This window comes from Meriones unguiculatus, chromosome 2 (genome assembly GCF_030254825.1).
Source record: "Meriones unguiculatus strain TT.TT164.6M chromosome 2, Bangor_MerUng_6.1, whole genome shotgun sequence".
NCBI lineage: Eukaryota > Metazoa > Chordata > Mammalia > Rodentia > Muridae > Meriones > Meriones unguiculatus.
In genome coordinates, this window is record NC_083350.1 from 23,971,188 (window position 1) to 23,996,010 (window position 24,823).

The following is a 24,823-nucleotide window of genomic DNA, read 5'->3' on the forward strand; positions in this document are numbered from 1 at the left end:
CTCTCTTCTTTGTTCCAAGGTTTTCCCCACCTACCTGCTTCCCAGAAGCTTCTCTGTGAATCATTATCTGTCTTTCCTTCTACAAAGAGGCAGTTTGTTTGCATGGATCTACCTAAAAGAGACTCTAAATTCTTAGCACCACCTCCTCTCTGGTCTTCTCTGGGGATGTGGCTCAGTAGTGCTTGTGTAGCTTGCACAGGCCTTGGGTAAATCTCCTAACGTTGAATAAACCAGACAGGATGGCTCATGCCTGAAATTTTTCAGAAAGTGGTGGCAGGATGATGAGACGTTCAAGGCCATCCTGGGCTACACTGTGAGTTTGAGGCTAACCTAGTGTACACGAACCCCGCTTAAACAAATGAATGTATTAGTGTTTTAGCCCCACTCTTCAGCTGCATCTTGCTACTCAAAATCCATACACACCGCAATGCCATGACAGCTGCCTTCAGTGCCTGGTACTGCTGTTCCGGTGTCTTCTTGGTGTTCCAGGCTGGAAGTGTCAGCTGTCCCAGGTGCTTCACAAGATGAAGAGAATGACACAGAACATCCCTGGCTCTCTAGTCAAAGGAGAGCACATGGCTGGTTCAGCTTAGGCCTCTTAGGACCAGAAAAACTCAGCGCTAAGTTAACAATGATAAAAGAGTTTTGGTTCCATGGAAGATACATGTCAAAGCACGCAATGCAGGGAGATTTTCCCAGAGGGAGATCACTGTCTAAACAGGGACTCAATAGAGTGAGAGAGAGAGGAAGAACAGAGAGTGTGAATGAACGAGTGAGCAAGCAGAGCAAAGAAGCCAAGCCTTGCTCCTTGTTTGAGGAAAGAGACCCTCGGCCAAGGTCAAACTAGATAATCTTTCTCCCACACGGAACCATTCTCCTGTACCCACCACATGTGCTACACCAAGCTCTGTCCCCCTTCCCCAGATTCTCAATGTCTCAGGAATGTCCTCTGTTGGATAAAGCTTTCTCAAAATCCCATCAGGCTCATTATTGCCTGTTCAGGACATACCCTGCCGTAACTATCCTACCTCAGGAGACACTGTATTTGTCAGAAAACCACACATGAGGGCATAAGACTCTCCTGTTGACCTAACAGAGGAGACACAGGGACTGTATCACGCCCAAGCCTGCATGCTCTTATGTGGCAGGCAACCTGTCTAATATTTGTGTTTGTATTCAGATTTTCCAAGGGCCGAATGCCATCTGTACTGTACGCTTTGAAGCCCACGCTGAGTAGGCAAAACAGACACATAGCAACTGTGACAACTATTTCCTGTTTCTGAAGTTTACAAGAATTTGCTTTGTATGAGGTATTATTGTCAGTGTAGTACGGTAATTGTCACTACCTTGGTTTTGCTTTTGCTCAGACTCTAGAAACTGTAAAGAGGTATTGATTTGGAAACATTCTCCTAGAATCTGAATAAGATTTAGTTTTTCCACTTGTTATCCAGTCTCATATCTGCAATGAAGTTTCGGCCTGTGGGAAGTAAACACTACGTGATTCTACCCACCCCGGCTTGTAGCCTACAGGTAGGATTCATTCTGAGGCTGGATGTGGGCCAAGGAGGCCCGAAGCCCTCTGAGACAGCATGTGGCTTTCTCATTCAAGTCAAAGTTTGTGATAATCGGGACTCTCCTGAGATTTCCAAAGCAGTCTGTACCCAGGTAAAGTGTAAACAAAACGGAGCTCCATGGCCAATGGGTCTTCCATTCTGTGACAGTGGTAGTTATTACTGGCTCTGGACCTTCGGCCTCTAGAACACAGCAGGGCCAGCATGAAGACTGTTAGCCCGCATAGTGTAGATTAGCAGTGAGCTGATGCACGCAGGAAGGAGAAGCAGAGCTGAGAGGCAGAACTAGAAACTTGGCTTCCACGCCTGCTGCTCACCCCTGCTGCAGCCCTGAGGCTTTCCTGGGCACAGTCTGGGCCCCATCATTCTTGGATGCGTCTGTGTACGGTAATGCGTAGCATCCCTTATAGCTGGAAAAGGAGATTAGGTCTAGAAGCAAAGGAATCTCTGGTTCATTTTGTTGTCTGCCTACCAGCAAGCAGGGCATAGGACACCAAAACTGCTGTCACCAAGAGGAAAAATAGACTCGGAGGTCATGTGGATCTTTCCATGTGTCAACCACTCCAGGACAAAACAGGGGGTTCTGAGCTCTGATTCTTTTTCCATTGCCCTGATCCACTTTCCTTTCACCTCCTCATCCAAGTCCTGATCCCTTCCACAAAGAAGAAAAACAGAACAAACTCAGATTCCGACTATTCAGAAGTGCCGAGTGGAATGACCCATCTTCCTGCATGCTTGTATTCCACCCAGCTCCTCTTGTCTTATAGTAAACTCCAGACATAGGATAAGCAGGAAAGGAAGATAATGGCTTTTCTTTCATTTCCTTATCTGGTGTGTGTGTGTCCCATATGTAATCAAGTGTGGAGGCTGGAGACTGATGCCATGTGCTCTTCTCACTCGCCATCCATTTCATTTACTGTAACAGTTTTTCACTGAACCCAGACCCCCCAAGCTGGATAACAGCCAGCTTGCCCCTGGGACCCCCTGTCTCTATTTTCTGAGTTCTGGGATTATAGACAAGACTCCATACCTACTCGGCTTTTATGCAGGTGATGAGGATCTGAACTCTGATCCTCCCGATCTCCCTCTTTCTCTCTCTCTCTCACACACACCCTGACAGACACTCTCCTGACCCATCTTAAGTGAGATTGCTACTCAGTAGGTCATCTTGTATCTTGGAAAAAAGTATACATGTCTCCTAACAGTCAACAACCCAAAGCCCTCAACCCTGCCTTTGGGAACCATTTTATTAACACCACCTGGGTTTAAGATGCTCAGCAGAGAGCCTGTATGTTTGTTTGTTTTTTTGGGGGGGGGTTACTCGGGCTTAGTGACCAGCAATGTAAGTGGTGCTAGTGCCACTCACATGTCATGTAAGAAGCACGGTTGGCACAGAAAGCTGCTGCCTTGTGCGCCAGTCCCTTTTGCCCACACCACATTAGCAGGCGAAAACCCCACTGAGTCACAGAAACCCACCCTCTCCCAGCAAGAGACCCAATCGGTATTTCACGAACTCTGTAACTTTCCCAAGACGTCAAGACAGGAATAGTAAACACCCAGTTGGCTGCAGCTTTGTCTCCCTGGGGGAGACAAGTGAAGAAGGGCCGTGGAAGGGACAGGAGTGTTTGGGATCTGGTTTCAGGACTGAGGGCTTTGACAGCATCACAGAAGATAGTGGCCTCCACTTCACTCTGTACTACTTTAGCATTCAAAGCCTTTAAGTGAAGCCTCTTTCTGGGCAAGGAGGCAACATCTAAAAATAAACTCAAGGTCCTGAAACATTCTGGTTTGCCTGTAAGCTTTCTTTGGCTAGGGAGTAGGCTGTCTATTTTCAGTCTTGCAGCCCTAGGTGGTATGGATTTGATCTATCAAATGACAAATGGCCCAATGACACTGGGCCAGTCATGAGGCCACAGTAGCCTGGTTATGGGTGGGTGGGGGGATTGGGAGCAGTCTTATTTAACAATTCCTGGAACCACTGGGGAAATTAATGATGTGTCAACAGCCCTGGAGGACATAGTGCTTTGTGGACCTAGTCCAGATAAAGGCAGAAAAGTAAAAGCACACTAAGAGAGAAATGAAAAAGGGATTGGGGGATTCCATACTGCATCGCAGGACATACTGGCAGGCACTTCACAGTGTTGCCTGCATAAAGCAGATGCCCTAGGGGCTTGGTTCTCTGGCCCTGTGTAGAGTATTTGGCTTTTAGAACCATGATGATCCATCTTCTCAGATTTCTCCATTTCTCCTCCCTGACTCTACCTCAAGTTCACCTTGCCTCGGGCCCTTTTGATCCCTTGGCACTTCTACCAGGCCCTTGAGTTCCTTCCCTAGGAGCCACACCTCTTGCCATTTGTGACTCTATCCTTACAGCTAATCTCTACTGGGGGCTGCCCGGAGCCTCTGGAAGACCATGGGTGAATCTCACATGCCACCTTCATCCCTCAATAAAATCGTGTCCTCACATCCACCAGGAGGCTTTAGCTCTTAAAAGAATAATAGTGACCTACGCATAGGAAACCTTGTTTATCACAAGAAGTCCAGGAGCAAGAGGGATTCATGATGTTCCTGTCCATAAGCCTCTGGTCTTTCTTCCCGCCCCACCTGCCAGTCATAGTATTTCTATCTGGTCACCCCAGGACTGGAAGATGGCAGTGGTGACAGGTTTCACATTCTGATTTTTAAAAAGAGAGGGAGAAACAAGGTTCCTACCAGGGTTTGTAACTGTAGAGGTTTGTAACTGTTCCAAACGTTTATGACTTGAAAAGTTAATCCTCACATTCATTTGTTGTGATATTTGGAGGTGAGGCCTTCTGGAAGTGCTTATAATCAATGAGGTCTTGAGAATGTACATTTGTGAGGAGAGTAGAAAGAGATACACACATCCCCATGATGTGTGGCCCTTGTTAGGTTCTGAGTAGATGCTGGAACTACACACTCTTAAACTTCCCAGACTCCAGAACTAGGAGCCAAATGAGCTTCTCCATAAATGACCGGCCCTAAGTATTTTTTTTATGGCCACAGTGAACTAATATAATACCTTATATAAGCAAAACAAAGGGCTTTGCAGAAGCCCTTTGGTGAGACTCTGCACACATCCGGTCAGACTGACCTCTAGGTCTGGCAGGGTGTATGGCTTCCCAGTTTTCCCTGCTGGAAGTAGAGAGGGAAAGGGATTGGCAGTGCTGTGACATTAGTCAGCCCATAGCTACCATACCCACCATGATCAGCACAGAAGATCCTTACAATGGTATTTTCTCAGACTAGATACGTACAGCACACCAGCACATCCCCTAATGTTTACCTATAGGAGTTGAATCACCAGAGGAAGAGGAGAGTTCAGGGCTCAATTCCGCAGCAGTGACGTTCCGTCCATTTTGCCATTAGCACAACTTGCCAAGAAACGCTGTCTTTTCCACATACATCTGTGTCTCTGGTTCATAAGCTGAGAGCAGGGATCTTACCTCATTCCTTCTGTTGTTAGGAACTCAAATTAGCCTTGTGCCCTTTGCTGGCATCCAGGACCGTGTCATTAATGATGGGGACTAGAACCTCGAACATCATGGTGTAGACAAAGAGGTGGCATCTGTGCCGTGAGACCCACGACAGGCATGCTAAGGAGGCAGGATTTGGGTAAAGCAAACAAGGGAAAACAATGCTCTTGTGAAGAGTTTCCTATGGAAAGTGCTTTATGTTTTCAAGCTTAATTTCACTTTCAAAAAAGGCAGTTGGAGGTGTTTCTAATTGTAGTTTACTGTTTTCCTTTCCTTGTATGGAGTCATCTGTTTGTTCATTCATTAGCAAAACTGCTTGAGCACTTGCTGTATGCTAGGCCCTGGAGACTCAGAGACAGCTAGCAAGAGCCCCTGCTTCTCCCTGTGGAGAGGAGGACACGTCTTCCCACCATTGTGGTATCTAAGTATCTAAGAACTCAGAAGTTCTGGTTTATATTAAGGGAGGTGTCCAGACTTTGGTATGGTTCAGCTTGTTCTGACTCTGTAATCAGAAAATTTGGGTTTAGCTGGGCATGGTGGTACACACCTGGAACCTCAGCTCTCGGGAGGCAGAGACAACTGGCAGTTTAAGTCCCTCATGAGCTACATAGCGAGTTCAAGGCCAGCCTTCAAGAGATTCTGATTCAAAGCAAAAGAAGAGTGGAGAAGGGAGGAGAAGAAAGGGGAGGGGAGGGGAGGGGAGGGGAGGGGAGGGGAGGGGAGGGGAGGGGAGGGGAAGGGAGGGGAGGGGAGGAGAAAGCCATGGGGGCTAGGTGAAGCATGTGCAAGGCTCTGGATTTGATCTCTATCACTGAAGGAAAAACAGAGCTGGGTTGGAGAAGGCTCAATATCCAGATAGACCTGACTGTAAAGTTGGCTCTGGGATCCTGCAGAGATTTCTGACCCCTGAACCTTGCTGAACTCATGTGTCAGCCTCCAGCACTTCTCAGCTTTGAATGTATCCTTCGTTATATGGTCCATCGTAGTGAAATCCCAGAAGTCTCCTTTTAAGTGAGCAGTGTTGGACTTTCTCGGTAAAAACGAAGAAGTCGAGGGGTAAGGGGATGACTGTCATTCTGCATGAGTGGTAGAGATCTGTGGGCGTGTGCTCATCATAGAGTCTGTCCAGCTACGAATATGGGTCCAGTACCTGGTCCAAACACAACTGTGATTAGCCTAATGATGACCTTCCCCCAACCTGCTCTGTTTGGGAGTTGGGGCCCTAAAGGATCCATCCGAAAGGCCTCTTGCCTGTGACAACACATGGTACCCCCAGAGGCTGCACACAGCTACTGGAGGCTAGCATCCACAGAGAAACTGATCTTCTGAAGATTTCCCACTGCCCACACATGACTCCACCCGGTCTGAGGCCCCAGTCTCTGCCCTCACACACCCATACCACTGTATACAATCCCTGGTCCCTACCTGAACTTGGAAGACCTGTTTGTTGGTTGCCCAGCAATTTCATTCCTGCTCTGGCCTGGCTAATCCAACAAACTTCTGCGCTATCTGGTAGCCTGACCATCTCTACCTAAGACTGAATCCCATCCGAGCTTGTTCTTCTCTGTCACTTTCTTCATGCTAGGACACCAGAAAGTTTCCTTCTGTCTTATAGAGTTCTTCCATCGCAGCTAAGAATCCTTTATACCATACTTCCCCTACAGGGCTGTCTCCTGGTGGGCGTCAGGCTATTCACGCCCCTCCCTAATTAAAAGAGGCAATAGCATCTCTACTTCACATTTATTTCATATCAAGTGAGGAGGCCTCTGCAGAGATCAGGGCTCTATTTACCAGGGCTGTTCCATTTCCTCCTTGCCTCATCTGTATTTTTTTTTTCACCCAGAACAAGGGAAACTAATGTCGGTGTCTTCTGGGTATTGGGCAATCTGCCAGGCCCTTGACAGGATGGTGCTGACGTGCATGTGGTTAGCCTTAGAGGAGGAGACTGGATCTGAGTGGCTGCAGTGGTTACCTGGGGTCCTGTGTAGCATGGCGGATCAAGCCTGGGCTAGCTCAGGCTGCCAGGCCTGTCTACAGAACACAGCCATGGTGAGCATCTTCGTTCTCACCCAAATGAGAACTTCACTACATAACAACCCTCCCTCTCTGCCCCAGAGTTTCACTCAGCAATGGCTGCCGCAGCAGCAGATCTCCATTTGCTGGCTCTCTCTCTCCAGGATACAGCTAAGAGAGGTCTCACCCACTGGGAGGCATGAGCCTGAAGCCCAGCAATGTCGTGTGTCCTCTAAGGTTTTCCAGGCACTTAGCACATCTGGGTTTTCAGTAGGTGCCCACTGCATGCTCGCTAAACGATGAATCTACACAGAGACTTGCCTCATGTCATCACTCGTGGGACTTCACTGGGGGAGGGGGAGTATTAAAGTGAGACTTTTTAAAAATATGGTTTCTTTACTTAATTTATTTCACATTTGTGTGCACTACATGTGTGCAGACCCCTACAGAGGCCAAAGGAAGGCGTTGGATCCCTGGGGCTAGAGTGAGAGATGGCTGTGGCCCACCTGGTACGGGTACCAGAAACTGAACCTGCGCTATCTGGTAGCCTGACCATCTCTACCTAAGACTGAATCCCATCCAAGCCTGTTCTTCTCTGTCACTTTCTTCATGCTAGGACACCAGAAAGTTTCCTCTGCAAGAGCAGCTTACGGTTCCCGTGTTCCCAGCCTGAAGGTCTATGTTTATTTATGTGCACGTGTTTGTGTGCGTCTGTCTGTCTGTATGTCTATGTGTGTGCATGTAGTATGTGCACCCTATGTGTGTGAGCACCTGCAGAGTTCCTGGACCACCCTTGTCAGTTCCCTAAGACATCGGTTTGTTTATGCTGTCCCCAGCTTTGAACCCCTAACCTCAGCACACTGTATCCCAGGCTCTCTTTCACCTTTTGTTCTGAGCAGGGCTAAGTAAGTTGCCCAGACCCCTACGCTGGTGTTGAACTTGTGATCTTTCTGCCTCGGTCTCCTTTGTAGCTAGGATTGTAGCGCTGCTTCAGCTCCATACAGCAGTTTCCTTTTTAGAGAAAGCCCATTGCTCTGTTGACGCAGTAGTCACGTGAGCAGGGTTAAGAGTAAATAATCCATCTAATCAGAGCCCTTTGGAAGAAATCGCAGGGTGTCGGGCAACAAATTCTTTACACCGCAACTACTCCCAGAATGTCCATTGGTGCTAATGATTTTGGGATGACAGCAAGACCTTAAAATAAAGGACTGGTGAGGGCTGGGCATGAGTGGGGATGGGGGGACATGGTTGTGGGACATGGAGGACATGGGGAGAAGATGGGCAGGGAGGCATGGGTGAGAAAGGACATGGGTCGGGGTAGATGGAGTTGGGGAGATATTTGTGGAGAGGGACATGGTGGGGTAGGCACAAGGGTCGTGGGAGTTTGGGCAGAACAGAGACCTGAGAGGGGCTGTGGCATTTTCGCGGGGAAGTTCTCATTCCTGGCCAGAAGCTGCCATGCTTTCCATGCTTGATAACTTGGTACTTTGTGCTGTAAACTCTCTACAAAAATCTGAGTCAAAAGAGCAAATGGAAAGAATACTCTTCACATGCTGTAGGTGCTGAGGCCCGGGGAGGAAACCGTCCCAGTGGGGTCGGAGGACAAAGATTGCTCAGAGCTATTTCACAAGCACTGTATTTCATCTGTTATGAAATTTTTTTTTTGCACACTACATAAAAACCTTGCTCCTCACTTCCTCTAAATTGTTTTTGTTGTTTTCAATGTCCTATCTTAATATGATGATTTTTCTAGAAGCCTTTAGAGAAAGAATAAATATATCCTTCCGCATATCCTAACAGTGTGTCGCATCACAACTGGTAGAGGCAGGAACAGCTTTCTTTTTAGAAAACACCAGTGTCTGAACAAACGACGCTCATGGTGAGAGCCTCCTGGCCTGCCTTCTTCCCGCTCTGTGGTAGACTGGAATGTGGCTCAAACTCTTCACGGAGCAGAGGATGGCCTCGAAGTCCTGATCCTCCTGACTCCATCTGCCAAACTCCGACATTGTAAGTGTTTACCAGCACCCCTGGTTAGAAGTCTCCTTTAAAAGGCTGGAGAGATGGCCCAGCAGTTAAGAGCATTAGCTGCTCTTCCAAAGGACCTGGGTTCAGTTCCCAGCACTCAAAGCAAAGCTCTTGCGAAGTTAGAGGTTTCATAGGTGACCTCCAGTGACAGTGACCTCTGTTGCTACATGCGTCGTTCACTTACTCTTTCTTTCAAAAAATACTTATTGAACGCTTACTGTGTGCTTGATACTCTACTGCACCTTGAACACGTGTCGAATGGGCGCTCTCTAAAGTCAAGCCCTTGCCTGTCATGTCTCCCTTGCCAGGACCACGATAGTAGGTTGGAGTATACACTTCGTAGTATATTTTCAGGTTGGATCAGTAAACAGTCTTTACTTTTATGGAGTTCATTTTAAATTTTATGCCAATGAAATCCAAGTTCATTGGACATGAGAGAAGCTTAAAGGAAAACGAGAGAGCAAAGTGACTGGCGGGCAGCAAGCACCCCGGGAGCATGTGAGCATGGCCTGGGTGAGCTTTGCCCCACTTCCCGCTGGCAGTAGGTACAGGTTAACCATGAGGTAGAACACCTAGCCTCATATGGAAGCTGTGGAGCTCAGCCTCTGGACTGACAATTCCTGTACCCAGGACCATTTCAGCTCTTACAGGCTAGGAAAGTACAGCATTCTCCCTAGTTCTCTGTCCCCTGAGCACTTGAGTTGGGCTACCAAGCGAGAGTCCTGGGGTCGAAGACGGAGGGGCTTACCAAGAAATACCTCTGCTCTTTTTGGAAGAACATATTTATTTTTTCTTTGAAACAGCTGATGGGCTAAAAGTCTCAAGAGACAAGAACATAGTCAAAGAATGTTTTTCTTCCTTCTTAAATAATAGCCAATATCACACAGTATTCAGACAGTGCTGAGATGGGCTCAGTATGCAGATCATACAACTTCTTCCTCTCCCTTCCCGCCCCCTCTCACCTTCTCCCCTCCTTTGTTTTCCCTTCCCTTTCTCCAAACAACGTAAGTACTCATCTCCTGCTTCTTGAGAACGTGGCTTCTTGCCCCAGAGCCTCATTGAAAAGTCCAGAATTTTTAAATCTGTTCTTGGTCAGAAATGATTGGCAGCACTGATAGCCAATCAAATCTCCCTTACTCCACTGGAGGCAGGCTTGAAGGACAGGCCTATCTCTGCTCTTTTCCAGCTTGGCTTTCTGAAGTTCCAGGGAACCGAAGAAATTCTACACTTGAGGTATTTGGAAGGAGGAGAGGGTTTTCTCGCCATCTTCTCGTGTTGGCATATATTTTTGAAATGGGAATCTCACTCTGTTGTCCTGGTTGGTTTTGAACATCTGAGCTCAGACAGGCCTTCCGCCTTGGCCCTCTGAGTGCTAGCATTAACAGGCATGCATCACCATGTTGACTCTCTCTTCCTCTATGCCTTTAGTAGCATTATTAACCAGTTAAACTATAATATTCCAGGGACAAAAGTTGCCAATTGCTACTTTGTAAGAAATGTCAAATTCATTTGCAATGACAATATGAAAATCATATTTTAGAGAGATGCCCACAGGTCTTGCTGTGACTGAGTTGTTTGAAACTAGTTTACCATTCAATTTATTTTCATCCTTTTTCCACAGAGAGAGGGGGGAAAATCATTAAATACATGATGATTACCCAGGGGCATTTTGCTTATAATGATGAGATTGGGCACCAGTCCTCTGCAACACAGAGTAATTTAGATTCAGTTTCCCAGGAAGTCTGTAATAGCCAGAGTGAGTTTGGGGATTAATGTTCAGATTTCAGTCATTTCTGCTATGGTCCTTGTCCCTCATTATAGTTATCAAGGATTAGCACCCCTGGGACTGCAGATAAGTCCTATTGTGGCCTCTCCCATGAACAATTCTATTAATACCACTTTTTTTTTTTCTAGATGCAAATTCAGGAAACCATTGAAGAGAGAACTTATCTCAACCAGACCCCGGCTTTCTCTGTGCCTGCTGAGGAGTCTACATTCCCCGGCACCACAACAAAGTTTGTCTCCAACTTGAGTGAGATTGACAAGGAAAAAGCATCATTGGCCCAACACCTGGGGCTGGAAAGCTGCCCTCAAGGCCCCCAGCAGGAAGCCAGACAAAACAGAGAAGACAGCGTGCCTGGTGACGTCTGGGTAGGACCAGCACATGAACTGTGTGCCCTAGAAGGCAATGATGGAGTGTCGCAGAGTCCACGCTTGGTGTGTCGACCTCAGGGTGACAGTACCCACTGCAGGGAGCCAGAGGCTCTTTTTGCTGGTCTCCCTAAGCTGACTGCTCCCTCCCTCACCCTGGAAAATGTGGGCAGTGGGTCAAGGGGCAGAAAAGCTGCATGTGTGATGGAGTGTTTTGAAGCCGGTGACCAAGAAACATGTTATGATACCATGGATCTTCCTGCTGGAGCAGCAGTTGATAAATATTTGTCTCAAGAAATTTGCCCCATGGGCTTGGAGCTGACAGAAGGTCAAAGCAAAGTACGTGATTTATCTCCTGACAAGACACTGGCTGTTCTTCAGACACAAGGCTCGGAGTCTCCACTGTCCACATATGAGTCCTCTCTTTTCACCAGTACCTTCACCTGGCACGTGTCGCAGGAGGCCAGCGAAGACGCTGAGGGAGAAACTGATGCTGGGAATTCTCCCTCCATCTTCTCTTCCACAGTACCCTGCAACTTAGGCGGGCCCGGGGAGGCACAACCCCTTTGTTCTGAGACCGATTCCTTTGTGAACGTTAATGAAGGGGGCTCTGGTCTCAGTGTTCTGATGGCCCTAGACACACTTGCCAGTTACGGCCCTGTCAGCCAGTGCCCAAAAGAGCAGTCCATGGAATCAGCTTCTAGTGCTGATTATCATCAGGTGACAGGGGAGAGTGAGGACGCATTAACTGATGCCACCGAAGTCCACACAATCAAATGCCATGCTGTTTCTGCTCCCGAGGACAGCAGTCTTCTTGACAGTGCCTACCAGGCCTCCTGTGTGGCTCAAGATGAAGATGACTTCCAGTCTCTTTCCGACATACAGTCAGGTCATTCTTTAAACAGCTCCACAAGTGAGGAAATGAGGGAGACTGTTGTCCCAGCATCCAGTATTCCAGGAGCTCATGACCACCTGTCATCACCTGAGGGACAGAGTTTGCATAGCAGTTCTCTGCACGTTGATAACCAGCCTGGGTATAAGAGCCCGATTGTGGAGGGAGCCCACAGCGGAGGCCTTGAAGAGGACTTCCAAGAAAAGGGAAGTGGAACAAAGCAGTGCGCCCAACCGAAGAGCACATCCTACCAGGGCTCTCTTTCTGCAAATGATTTCCAAGAAATTTTGCCCTCCATAGCTGCCACGCAACAGGAGACCAATGCGGAACCCTTCGAGCACTCCCTGGCAGATTCCAGGGAAGAGACTGGGTGTGACTCAGACCCGAGGGCCGGTGTCTCGTGGGTGGCTGAGCACACTGCAGAAGAAGACGGTCCTTTGGTAAGCAGTGTTCCGTCTCTCCCTGACACCCTCCTCGGAGAGAAAGACGACATTAAACTAGGAAGTTGGGCCGTGGGCAGCAAGGTGAAGATCATAACTCTAGAAGCTCCTGTTTTTGAAACCTGGTCCCCAGAACAAGTGACGCATTCTGGGTACAGGGAGGCAGAAGTTGGTCTCACGGCGACTGGTAGGGGCTGGACTCTGCCCGACATCCTCAGAACGGGCGCTGCCAGGCCTGAGCCGGGTGCCTTGGGAGTGGTAGCCTGGGTTCCCAGTCCCCAAGCTGACGCTATCAGAGCCTTTGCTGCCAACAGGTGTACCTGCGCAGGCAATGCACCAGACAGACAAACATATTGCAGCAGTCTGTCTCCCCAGGGTCTGGGCCAACCCAGACTCCTGGAGTCATCTGTAGACCCTGTTGAGGAAAAGGAGTTAGGTGTCACAGACTCTCCATTAGAGGTTTACACAACCGGAGAGGTGGAAAGCGTTGAGGTCATGAATGAAGAACAGGAAGAAAATCGGCAGAAGCTGTGCCACCCTGCCCGCCACCCTGCCTTCGCTAAGCAGTTTGTGAGTTTCGCTGGGATCCTGGAGTCCTCTGTGGACCCCATCGATGACAGGGGTGAGATGGAGTGTGTCTGGTCTGAGAGGCCAGCGCCCTCTGACTTCAACACTGAAGGAAAGGAATCCGTTGATAGAAACACGTGTCTGAGCCCAGACGTCCAACCTGTTACCCTTCAGGTTCCACACCCCCAGGACAGTGCAGAAATCATTCCAAACGAAGACACAATCAGCCAAAATCATGCAGACGGAGAGCGAGCAGATGCCAGGCAAAGCTGGCCTAATGAAGCAAAGGTGGAAGCAAAAGCCACCATTCAACAAGCAGAGTGTCCTGGTGAAGAGAGACAAAAAATTCCAAGTGTGTGCAGCATGAGCCAAACACAAGTTGGTGGTGACGGAAGCCTAGGAGAAGCTGGGCAAAGGAGAAAGGACAAGGCCGAATTAATTTCCCCCATGTCACCTCCTTCTAGTTGTCTCGCAGGAATGACTCCTACATCTGTCGAGGTGGATACCAACATCTGCACAGGTCACATTTGTGGTGGATCTGAGCCCAGAAACCATCCAGATGTAGTTCATCTGTGGAAGGAAGAAAGAACTGTTGCGAACAAGTGTGAGAAACATGTGCCCTCTTCAAATGACCTCACGGAGACGCCTTGTGTTCCATCTCCTGAAGGAAATGTCACACGCTTGTCAATAAGCCATGACATTGAGGAACTGAAATCAGAGGAGCTTCAAACTGTGGAAACCAAACCCCTAAACTCATCTGACTCCCCAACAATGACCGTGGCTTTCATTTCAGGAGAATGTGAGTCAGAGAAAGCCCCTGAGAGCTTGTGTCCAAAGGGCTCCGCCCTGGATATTGGGAAAAAGTCCAGAGAGGAACAGCAGAAGCATATGGCTGTCCAGACCAGCAAGGCGCCTGGGACTCTATCAGCAGTGGCTGGGTCAGAGGAGGGCAAGAAGAAGCAAGAAACCTTGGGGAGTGGACACTTAGCTGCAGGGGTAAAGAAGAAAATTCTTTCCAGGGTGGCAGCCCTGAGACTCAGACTGGAGGAAAGGGAAAATGTGAGAAAGAACTCCATAATGAGGAAGACACCTAAGTTTGAAAAGTCCTTGTCCCGCACCGATGAGAAAAAAGACCCCAAAAAGGCCCCCTGCAAAGCTGAAGGGAAAGGTGAGCCCCTGCTGCTTTTAGCATTGTCAAAGGGGCTAGGCCCGAAGCTCCTGGGTCCCTTTGAGTCCTTGTCAGCTCAGGGGACCATCAGGTGGGTGGGAATGCCACGACTGTGGCCAAGCATCCCATGGTCCTCAAACATGAGCAGGCATGACTCACTGGTAGGCTTGTTGGAATGCAGGTTTCTGAGCACTCGGGTTTCCCATGGAGGGTACGGGGCGTCCTCAAGGATCCGAACTTGTACCCAGTTCCCAGGGGGCTTGGCAGATTACGTACACGTGAGCGGCTGCCTGCTGGCGCGTTTGAGGGAAGGGGTCTGGCAACCTTGCTTTTCAGTTTAATTAGCCTCTTTAAAAACAAAGAACAACAACAAACTCCAGCAGAGTCACTGATGTAGCTAAGATGACCATATGCTGAGCAGGGTAGATAAGAAATATTTCAGCCCAAGTTGAGATGCTCTTCTTTAATTGTTGGGTTTTTTTTCCCTCCACTAAGTGTGGTTTAAGGGACTCTTGGTTTTTCTTTGAAATTTAAGTGTAAAATTTCTTCCCAGCTCACCGTCTCCAGGACGTGAATCTACCCAGGTTTCAGTTCTTTAAGCCTCGAAGGCTCTGGCGTCACCCATTTTGTTAGGATGGCTTCAGCCCTGCCCATCCATCCCACAGCCCCAAAGAAGCTAAGTTCTTTTGGAGTCACCTCTTCCCGTGCAGCCTGGCAGAAGTCTCAAGAGGAGACACAAGAAGCTGTTGGGACCCTGGGTGTTAGAGCAGAAGGCTCTCAGTCATGATTTGAAGAGAGGAGTTCTCTTCACTCTTAACCTGAGTGCCTAGTCTGGAGGCTGAGGTTTCCAATGCTCTGTTCCAGAAAGGGTTAAAGACTAATTGTCATCTGCCAGGGTACGGACAAATCCGGTCAAGTTCTTAGTGCACACGTGTTGTTATTAGGACAGGAGCTTGTGTATCCCAGGAAGCACCGCCATATCCCACTTACATGGAGCTTGGAATGGAGCCAGGATTTAATACCTGCCAGGCATGAGCTCTGCTGACTGAACTCCACCCCTAGCCCCTTGCCCATATGTTGCCTTAAACATAACTAGAGAGAATGAAGCAGTGTGTTAAAGGGTCTCAGGAAGCCAGGTGAGATGGCACATGCTTGTAATCCCAGCACTCAGGGAGGCAGAGGCAGGCAGATCTCGGTGAGTTCGAGGCCAGCCTGGTCTACAAAGTGAGTCCAGAACAGCCAAGGCTACACAGAGAAACCCTGTCTTGAAAAACAAACAGACAAAAAGCCAGCTGTCGTGGTGCACACTTGTGGTCCCAGCCCCAAGGAGGCTGGGGAAGAAAGATGGTGACTTTGAGGGAAGCTTATAGTGAACTGAATGCCAGCCTGGGCTACAGAGTGACCCTCTGCATCAAAGCACTAACAGTGTTTCAGTCCAGAAAGAAGGAATTCATGGTGTGTTCTTGTTCATAATTTTTCAAGTTGCACATGGGAAAAGGGCAGTTCTGAGTGCTGCTACTGTGGAAGGGTTTGGGCCAAGCCCAGGGCAACTTCCCCAAGTATACGGGCTGCAGAGAGAGAGACAGACAGACAGACAAAGAGAGAGACAGAGACAGTTAGAGAGAAAGAGAGACAGAGACAGGGAGACACACATACACACACAGATATCAAACAATGGCTTTTCCAAGGCAGAGCAGCTCAATGCAGCACGCAGGGCTGTTTCCAGGGGCCAAGACCTTGAAGGCCACTGAGAGGAAGATTCAGTGTTAAGATATCCGCAGGTGCTTGCGGTATGACTTTTCCTAGGGACACGTGAATAAACATGTGTTCATCCCAGGTAAGGCATCAGCAACAGGTCAAAGAAGTGGTTCTGCTCGTCTAGCGATCCAGTGAGCTGACTGGATTACAAGACAACGAAGGAGGGGTTACTCACAAGCACATGGTTGTCTCCAAGCTCACCTCTGCTTAGGTGAGAACTCACGAAAGCTGAGTCTGGGAGGTCCGGACACTGACTGGCAGTGAGCTCCTGAGGTCCCTTCCCCAGTAACTGTGGCTGCTTATATAAGGTTCTTGAAGGTTCCAGAAGCTTCCCAGGCTTGTGAGTTTGCCTTGCTTCTGGAGGCAAGGCAAACTGACATTAATTCAGAAGAAACAGCGACGCCACGGGCGTTTGCACGGCTCTGTGAAGAACGTCATTTCCTTCACCTGCAGCTAGGGGGCGCTAGCAACGGGACTCCTCCAGCCTGGGGATGGAAGGCAAAAGGAGAGAGGTGCCCAACTTAGCTCAGACACCAGGTCACTGACAACACAGGGTTGATGCCAAGCTTATTAGGAGGAAGAGTGGCTCTTATCTGCTCCCTAAAGAATGTGGTTCTTTCAGGGGTGTGGGGCCACCGCTCACCTGACCTCCCCCCAGAGTCCTCAGTACAGAGGAAGTTTCGAGAAGATTCTTCTGAGCAGGGCTTTACCTGGTTATCCTTTCTGAGCGACAATTTTCCTTGAAGGGAAGGAGAACCCTGGCTCTCGCTGTTTTAAGCTCCCAGCTCCTCGCCTTACTTGCAAACCAGCCTGGTCTGGTTTGGCTGACCACCTACCATTGGTTTCCTTGTAAGTTGACCCCAGTTATCTATGACAATTACTGTGTTTCTTTAGTAAGCACCTGCTGTGTGCACTAATGGGTCAACACACAGATGAAGTGACCTGGGGAAAGGATTTACATTATGAGATGGCTGCATCCGTCAGCTCTGCCCTCAACAAGCACCTGCTTTTTCCTTTTAACTAATTAGCCCTAATTACCTTAATGAAGTTTTGAGCTTCAGTCAGTGATGGATATCTCGAAAAGTCACCAGTGAGCCCTCAAAAGGTCTTAGTTTTGCTCGGCAGCTTTCCCTCTTTTTGGTTTGTGGTTTAATAATAATAATAAAATTCAGCATAGAAGCGCTCACTTGTGGTGCTGGGGCGGCCATCGGAAGTCTCCGGTCCTCACCGCTACCGTGGGTGGGACCCATGATGTCAGGTGCTGCCGTATGTGCTTGGACCAAGCAGCCTGGGGCTCTCCTTTTGAGCAGCCAGATTTATGCTCTCCTCCGGTGGGTGGAGGGGTGGGAGGCAGGAGAACGCGCTCAGGTGATCCTGGGAGAAATGAAAGGGACGCTGAGTGTCCTCTCTTTGGCATCCGAAGCTTAGTGCAATGGAAGCCTCCTTTATATCACCGTGTGTGTGTGTGTGTGTGTGTGTGTGAGAGAGAGAGAGAAAGAGAGAGAGAGAGAGGAGAGGGGTGTGTGAAACCAGCTTGAGGAAGCCAGTTCTCAACTTCGACCAGGTGGGTCTCAGGGATCCAACTCGGGTTTAGCAGCAAGTGCATCTACCCACCAAGCTGAGGCTCTGTAGCAGAAATTATTTTCTTTTTAATTGTCCTCCTTCAACCAGGCTGGGCAGAAGATAAACTTAGCGGCCCTCCCATGCTTTTGCTCATAAGCAGCATTTCTACTCGACGGCCACAGGAACGGGGTCCTGGCTGACTTAAAGTTTCCCAGAATCCATCATTGAGCTCTGCACCCCTTTCATGCTCCCATGATCCCATCATGTATGTGATCAGCTCCCAAGATATTGGCTGCGATCTCAGCGAGGCTCTGGTTAAGGGATCTGTGGCCCGACCAGCCCATTGCCACTTCCCAGGGCCGCAGTCCTGTTTTATAATTCATTCGGATATCTTATTATCGGCCGGGTCAAGGAAAAATTGGAAAATCATTATTGCAACCCATTCACTGTAGCAAAGTTTGAGGCAACCGAAGGAATGAGGCCTCGTGCTGATACTTCTGGCTTGCCTGTGGACTAGACCATATTCTGTGATGGTGTGCTCTCCTGTGTCACCAAAGCCGCAGAGTTCCACCTGGACTGTAACAAACCCACCACATTTTCCATAATGCTAGCCTGATGGACTGTTCTCTTGGCCAGGGCCAACTAGCCTCCTGTTGTTCGAATGCCTATACTGCCGCCCAATGGCTGCAGTGACCAATTACACATTTGCTCATAAGGCCCTGCCCTCATTTCTGCCTAAACTCAGAGGCAGCCTCGAAATCACAGCTCGCCCGTGGGAGTCCATTTCCTCACCATTTCTATTTCGCTCATGTAGACATCACTCTTGCCAGTGAGACACTCCAGTCCACTAAAACATCTTCTCAGAGACAACTTCACTGTCTGTGTGTGTATGTGTGCATGTATGAATGAATTTTGTTCAACAAATAATTTACTATTGAACTGTCTTTTACTTTGGGGGAACTTAATCTCAGTTACACCAATAATGCAGGTCTTACTACACTCCTGAATCACCAGCTCTTATTTTGATCAGGTGATTATTTAACAGCATCTTATTTGGCCCAAGTCCTATTGACTAGGCCTCAATAATCTGCCAGACCTTTCTTCCTTTAAAGAAGAAAAATTGGAGGCTGGAGAGATAGCTCAGTGATTTAGAGCACTTGCTGCTCTGTGGAGGACCCGGGTTCGATACCCAGCATCCACCTGGAGGCTCACAACCATCCGTAACTCCAGTTCCAAGGAATCTGATGCTCTCTTCTGACCTCTGCAGGCACCCGGCAAAGCCACGGTGCACATGCAAAAATCTAAATTAAAAACCAAAAGCATCTCCAGTTCTATTTTGCCAATGAGCACTATAGACCTGTATAATTTAAGTAATAAAAGCAAGCGTTTTCTATTAGAATGGTTCATTCGTTTTCCTACTGTCATATCTGAGCCAGCCACACATCTCTCAGGCTGTTTAGTTGCCCCGTTCATAAGTCGGAACTGTCCTCCCTGTCTCTCGGATCGCTGCGGCTAGTTAACTGAGACAAGACTTGAAGGCAGTCTCGCCACGCTAACCTGCACATCCGTCTCCAGCTCCGGTGTTGCTGAGGAAGATCCAGGCTGAGATGGCTCCCGACCACTCTGGAAATGTGAAGTTAAGCTGCCAGTTTTCAGAAATCCATGAAGACTCCACCATCTGCTGGATGAAAGATTCAACACCGATAGCCCAGGTGGAGAGAAGGTGGGGTCCGCTCGTCCTCTGCCGCCCTTCACGGGGATTCTTTGTTTCTTAGTGTGGTTGTCACAGAGAATAACAAATAAGAGATGAGAGGCAAGCAGAGAGTCTATACCCAATGTCTGTTTTGGTTTAGATATCAAGTGTCCCGTCCCTGTCCCCCCTCCGCCTGCCCCCCCGCCTGTCCCCCCCCCGCCCTCCAAACAGGGCTCAGGAGCTAGGCTTGATTGACAGATGATGGAGGGCTCTGACTTAACTGGTCAGCCCCCTGATGGCTTTATAATTTGGTGGCCTTCCTGGGAGGTGGGGCCTGGTGAAGTGGGTTGTCTGGGGTGTTATCTTGAAGGGTGTTATCTTCCTGCCTCTGGCTCTTGCCTGTCTCTATTTCCTGGCCGCCTCGAAGTAAGGACTCTCATCCTCCAGCCCCTTCCCCCATGACATAAGCCCAGAAGCATGGAGTCAGCTGGCCACAGACTGAAACCGTGAGCCAAAATAAGTCCTTCCTCCTTTTAAGCAGTCTGTGTCAGATGTTTCTGTCACTGTGAAGAAAGGCTGACACAATATCCGAGAAGAGGAAGAGTGGAGCCCCAGCTGTCTGGCTCTTGCCTCAGCTCTGCCACCTCTGAGTTGTGCATTCCTAGGAAGCGACAGAATCCCTGTCGTTTTAAACCCAGGATACATACTGAATGGCATTCTAGTTTGAAGCTCTGTGGGTCGAAGGTCACAAAACTTTCTGATACTTTTACTTAGGGGTATTTTTTAATTCAACCACCCCCATCGCTCCTCTAGCTAAGGAGAATCAAAAGGGGCTGGGGAGGGGGGAAGACACAGGGTCACAGGAAAGTAAAGCTTTTGAGGAAGACAAACAACCACCCTTAAGATAGAGCACACTATTCCGGGTTCTTCAGATGTTGGAGGAGGCGAGCGTGAGAATCACTGTCAAAACACACGTAAGACAACCTCATTCAGCCCCCTAAATCAGCCCCAGCAGTGAATGAATGCTTGCTCAAAAAACAAACAAATGAAGGTAAAGTCCTGGTTCATCTGACAAGTCCTCAAAGCAATTCTGTGGAGATTAGCCTAATCTAAGCAGCTCTCAGAAACTTATTTCTGCCTAGAGGGGTCCTAGGCCAGGTCCCTGAGTCCTTGGAGGTATTCCCACCCCTTTATTCTTAACAGAAATAGGCTGAAAAGGTGGGAAACAAGAGCCCCTATATTCAGTCAAATACCAGTGCTTGAAACGAGTGTCTGGAAAATTATTTCTCAAGTGTATGCTGCAGTTTCTGGTCTGGCACTGTCACTCCAGAAAATCTAAACATGATTGCCCACGGACCACTTGGCTGGAAGTGTTCCTGTTACCCTGCTTGTTTCGCTCATGGCTTCAAAGCAATTATAACACTCTGATTTTCAAACTGAGAAGGCTCCCTAGAGCTTTATTTTAAAAGTGCTCATTATTGATTTTAATTATTTTCTGAAACCGTCAGTCAAGGACAATTAACCAGCACCTCCAGCAATTTTTAATTAAATCTTCTTGGTCTAATCTCAGGTTAGTGTTTGCACCTTCTAGGTCTTTTTGCATCTAAGGAATGTTTCCCAAAACCCAACCTCCCTCTAGGGAGCGATTGTTACCAGTGTGTGCTCAAGGCCTTTAAAGTCACAGTAACGTCTGCTCCCTTTCTTTTGAGAAACAGCTTAGTTGGACCAGTTTGCTTTCTTCTTATTGCTACTTGAGAAAGTAAGATCAGTGGATGCTTGTTGTCAAACTATGAGACAAACCCAAACGGAAGTGTACATTGTATGAAATCCTCACTTGGACATGACTACAACAGTACTTTAGTATAGTTTTGCAGCAAGGTACCTTGTTTGAAGGTTTTCTTTTCTTTTGTGAGACAGGGTTTCTCTGTGCAGCCTTGGCTGTCCAGGACTTGTAGACCAGGCTGGCCTCTAATTCACAGAGATCTGCCTGTCTCTGCCTCTCTGAATGCTAGTATCACAGGCTAGCACCACCACGCGTCTTGTTTTCAGGTTTTGGATAAAGGTTGCAGCTCTAACCATTGACATAATTATCTCCAACTTAAGGGCAGGGATCAGAAGTTACTTTGGGGAGCCAGCCTAAGGTCCATCTTAAATCTCTTAGCGTCTCAGTTCCCTCACTGGGAACAGTGACACAGATGTCACTGTGACATCTGTGACACAGTGTCTTAAGTTGTTCTGAGGATGACATGAAGATGATCTTGTATTTGCCTGATACTTAGCAAGTATAATACATTAACTGTTGCAGCTGCCGTTGTCTGTCGTCGTCATCATCATCGACGTCATCGTTATGGTCATCTTTATCCACCACACCGTCAGTCTTTGTAGTCATAGTACTTACTAACATCGAGTAGGTAGATGGACACATTCACTAAGCTATATATTATTTTAAAGGCCCTGAACACACTGGTAGGGAGACTGAGGCAAGAGGATTGCTTCGGGCCTAGAATTTGAGACCAATACAGTGAGATCACCATCTCAAAACAGAATCACCTGCCAAATGGGAACCCTCAGTTCTGAATCCTCACGTAAAGCCAGGAGCCTCTTTCTCTTGCTTCTTACTGTATCTATGTTTAGATTCAGGTTTAGAGTCATTGATTCCCCTCATGCCCAGGATACCTGGTTCGTCAACATAATTCTGAGCCATGCTAACAGCAGCCCTCAGATTTCGTTATTCCAGCTTTCCTGATGTCAGCCCTCCAGAAGCTTCTGTGTGTTCATGTTCTGTGTTGGAGTAAGAACATTAAACCGCAATGCAATGGTCCTCTCTGTATGTGAATACATTGCTTAGTTAGCCGATTGGGGGAATGTAGTCTGAGAGGCAGCCCACTGGCTGAAGCACAGGGCAGGAAGGCATTAACTCCCTCCTTCATGAGAGCGTTACAACTTCAGAATGATGAAGCATGTGAATGTTAATGTCCCCTATTCCAGCGCAGGGGACAACTCCACTGTTTCCTTGGCCATCGTCCAAGCTGGTCAGAAGGACCAGGGCCTCTATTACTGCTGCATCAAGAACAGTTATGGAAAAGTCACTGCTGAGTTTAACCTCACAGCTGAAGGTAAACCTCGGCTCTTAGCTGCTCGTCAAAGCCCTGGGACCCTGCCAGCCCAGAGGGACACCTGTCCTGACTTCCGTCTCTTTGTTTCCTTCCAGTTCTCAAACAGCTTTCAAGTCACACGGAGTACAGAGGTAAGTGGTGCGAGCTGGCCAATTGGCGGGTAGGCTCCCCACCAAAACACACCCAATGTTCCGTACACCCTTCCAATCAAGTAAAGGATGGCCCAGGAAGAGCTGCAGATGCGAATGATGAAGCAGCATCCGTTTCCATGGGGCTGGGAGGGCCACTGTCCCCGCTGGAATCTCAGTAGATTGCAGATCCCTAGAAGTGTATCATTTGTGGGCAGGATTAAACTGCAGCCATGCGGTCTCGGGAAAATTGTGCAGGGGCGTTTGTACTTGATTTCTTTCTTTAGGCATAAGCCTTGCTTGCATGGGGCTTTTTATTTCTACTTTTGGCGCTTAAGTTTTGATTCTTCAGTTTTCTTTTCTGTTTGACTAATGAGCAGACTATAACCTTGTTTGATTGCATCATAATGAAAAAAAAATGAGAGACGTGTTTTTGTGCTGTCTTTTGGTACATCTGGTGTTCTCTGGTGTAATAGCTGCTGCTCCTAGCCACTCATGCAGCCGCTGGACTGTCCATTTGGTTTCCCCACCACAGACTGCTTCAGTCTGAGCGTGATATATCACGTATCGTCCCCTCTTAAGGAAAATGACTTGCCCACTTGTGCCCACCCACCCCTAACCATTGTTCTAGGAGAGTTGCTCTGGCAATCTAAGTTACCCTCACACAGCCACTTTTTAACAAGATGTGGTGCTGGGAAAACCTGCCCGCAGCCACAAGGCAGCTCCACACAGCCTCGCAGCCAGCCCTGCACCACCACAGCCTAAGGTAACCTCTGCCACAGCACAGCACCTTTGGCCAATTTCAGGACTGCTGTGCGTTGATGGTTATATTGGATGAGCATCTAGAAGGCGTGCTGCTGATGGTCACGGCAAACAAAACAGCTGAGACCTCTAGGAAATAAGACGATAGAGAGAGCCAAGATAGCCTAATGTTTCAAGATAGCCTAATTGCTCTTGCCAGTTTTCACTTAAAGCAAGCCCTAACTAAAACGATTCTCCCACTAAGGTAATGAACACCACAGGTTTCACCAGGGAAGACATCTTTGGGTGCCTTCAGAGTGGAGGCAGTTCCAACAGCCTCTAGTTCCTCCTTCCAGAACGTTCCAGGGACCGTGACCATACCTTGGATTTAAATTTTTTTTTCTCTCTCTCATGGTTATATCCTCATTACAGTGATGTTCACATTAGAATTGATAGTCAGGGCTGTTCATTTTACCACGCAGAGTGGTATAATTAGAATTACATAGAACTTTCACCTTTAGTTAATTACATCTGATGGTTTTTGTCTGAGTTGCTTTGCTTGTGCGTGGTGCTGGAGACAGAGGGCAGGGCATGGTGCTGGCTGGGAATCAGCCTGTGGTGTCTTCACTGTTTCAGCTCCACGGGCTTTTGCTAACGAGCTGCATTCTTCTCTGACCTCTGAACTTCTGGCGTTTCTGTCTGCCTTCCCATTTCCTTCTGCAGCTTCCAGCCGTCCATCTAGCTCTCCAGTTTGAAGATTGCCCCTCTCTGTTGTTTTTTGCTTCCTGGCAGTAATCTTCAAGAACAGCACCGTCTCCTCACAGTCTTAACACCTCTTTTGAGTCATAGGCTGCCCGTGCGTGCGTGTGTGCATGTGTGCATATGTGAGTAGGTGCTTCTGAGCAAGTAGGCCAGAGGCTGGCAACGGGTGTCTTTCTCTGCTGTTCTCCACTTTAATATTTTGAAACAGGGCTCCTCGTGGAACCCTTCACCATTTCTGCTAGGCTGGCTGTCAAGCCCCAGGAGTCCTCCTGTCTCTACCATGCAACCCCTCCCAGTGCTAGGATTATAGACACACACCACTAATGCCTGGCTTGGTGTGTGTGTGTGTGTGTGTGTGTGTGTGTGTGTACTGAAGTGAAACACCGGGAAAAAAATCCCCAAAGCCCCCTGGGAAGCGAATTGAGAGAATTGAGTAGAGAGCAGTTGGATCTCCTCCATTATCTGCTTTGCCCATCTTCTGGACTTGCTTTTGGCTGCTCTCCGGTTTTGTTTTCCAGATCTGCAGAAGTCTTTCCCAGCCTCCCCAGCTTTGCCTTGTACAAAGATGGCCCTCCACCTGTCCTTCTCATGTTCTCCTTCAGTGACCTCCCTCCTCATCCCCTGCCCAACTCCTGTTAGCTATGTCTCTGTTGGGCATTGGGCATGATCTGTCCCTCTGGCTTCACCAGGTCAACTTTGTCTTTAGCCTCTCAAAAGCATAGTAGTTAGTCGAAGACCAGG

At 48.3% G+C, this 24,823-nt stretch overlaps 1 protein-coding gene across 1 annotated transcript in view; it reads left to right on the plus strand.

Moving 5' to 3' along the window:
• The window catches only part of Alpk2 (alpha kinase 2), an 82,490-nt gene that overhangs the window by 33,821 nt on the left and 23,846 nt on the right, over window positions 1-24,823 (plus strand). The window contains exons 3-6 of the mRNA XM_060378592.1: window positions 11,018-14,321; window positions 19,218-19,365; window positions 22,324-22,451; window positions 22,547-22,582. Coding sequence (XP_060234575.1) covers window positions 11,018-14,321; window positions 19,218-19,365; window positions 22,324-22,451; window positions 22,547-22,582 — 3,616 coding nt within the window. The remainder of the gene's footprint in view (window positions 1-11,017; window positions 14,322-19,217; window positions 19,366-22,323; window positions 22,452-22,546; window positions 22,583-24,823) is intronic.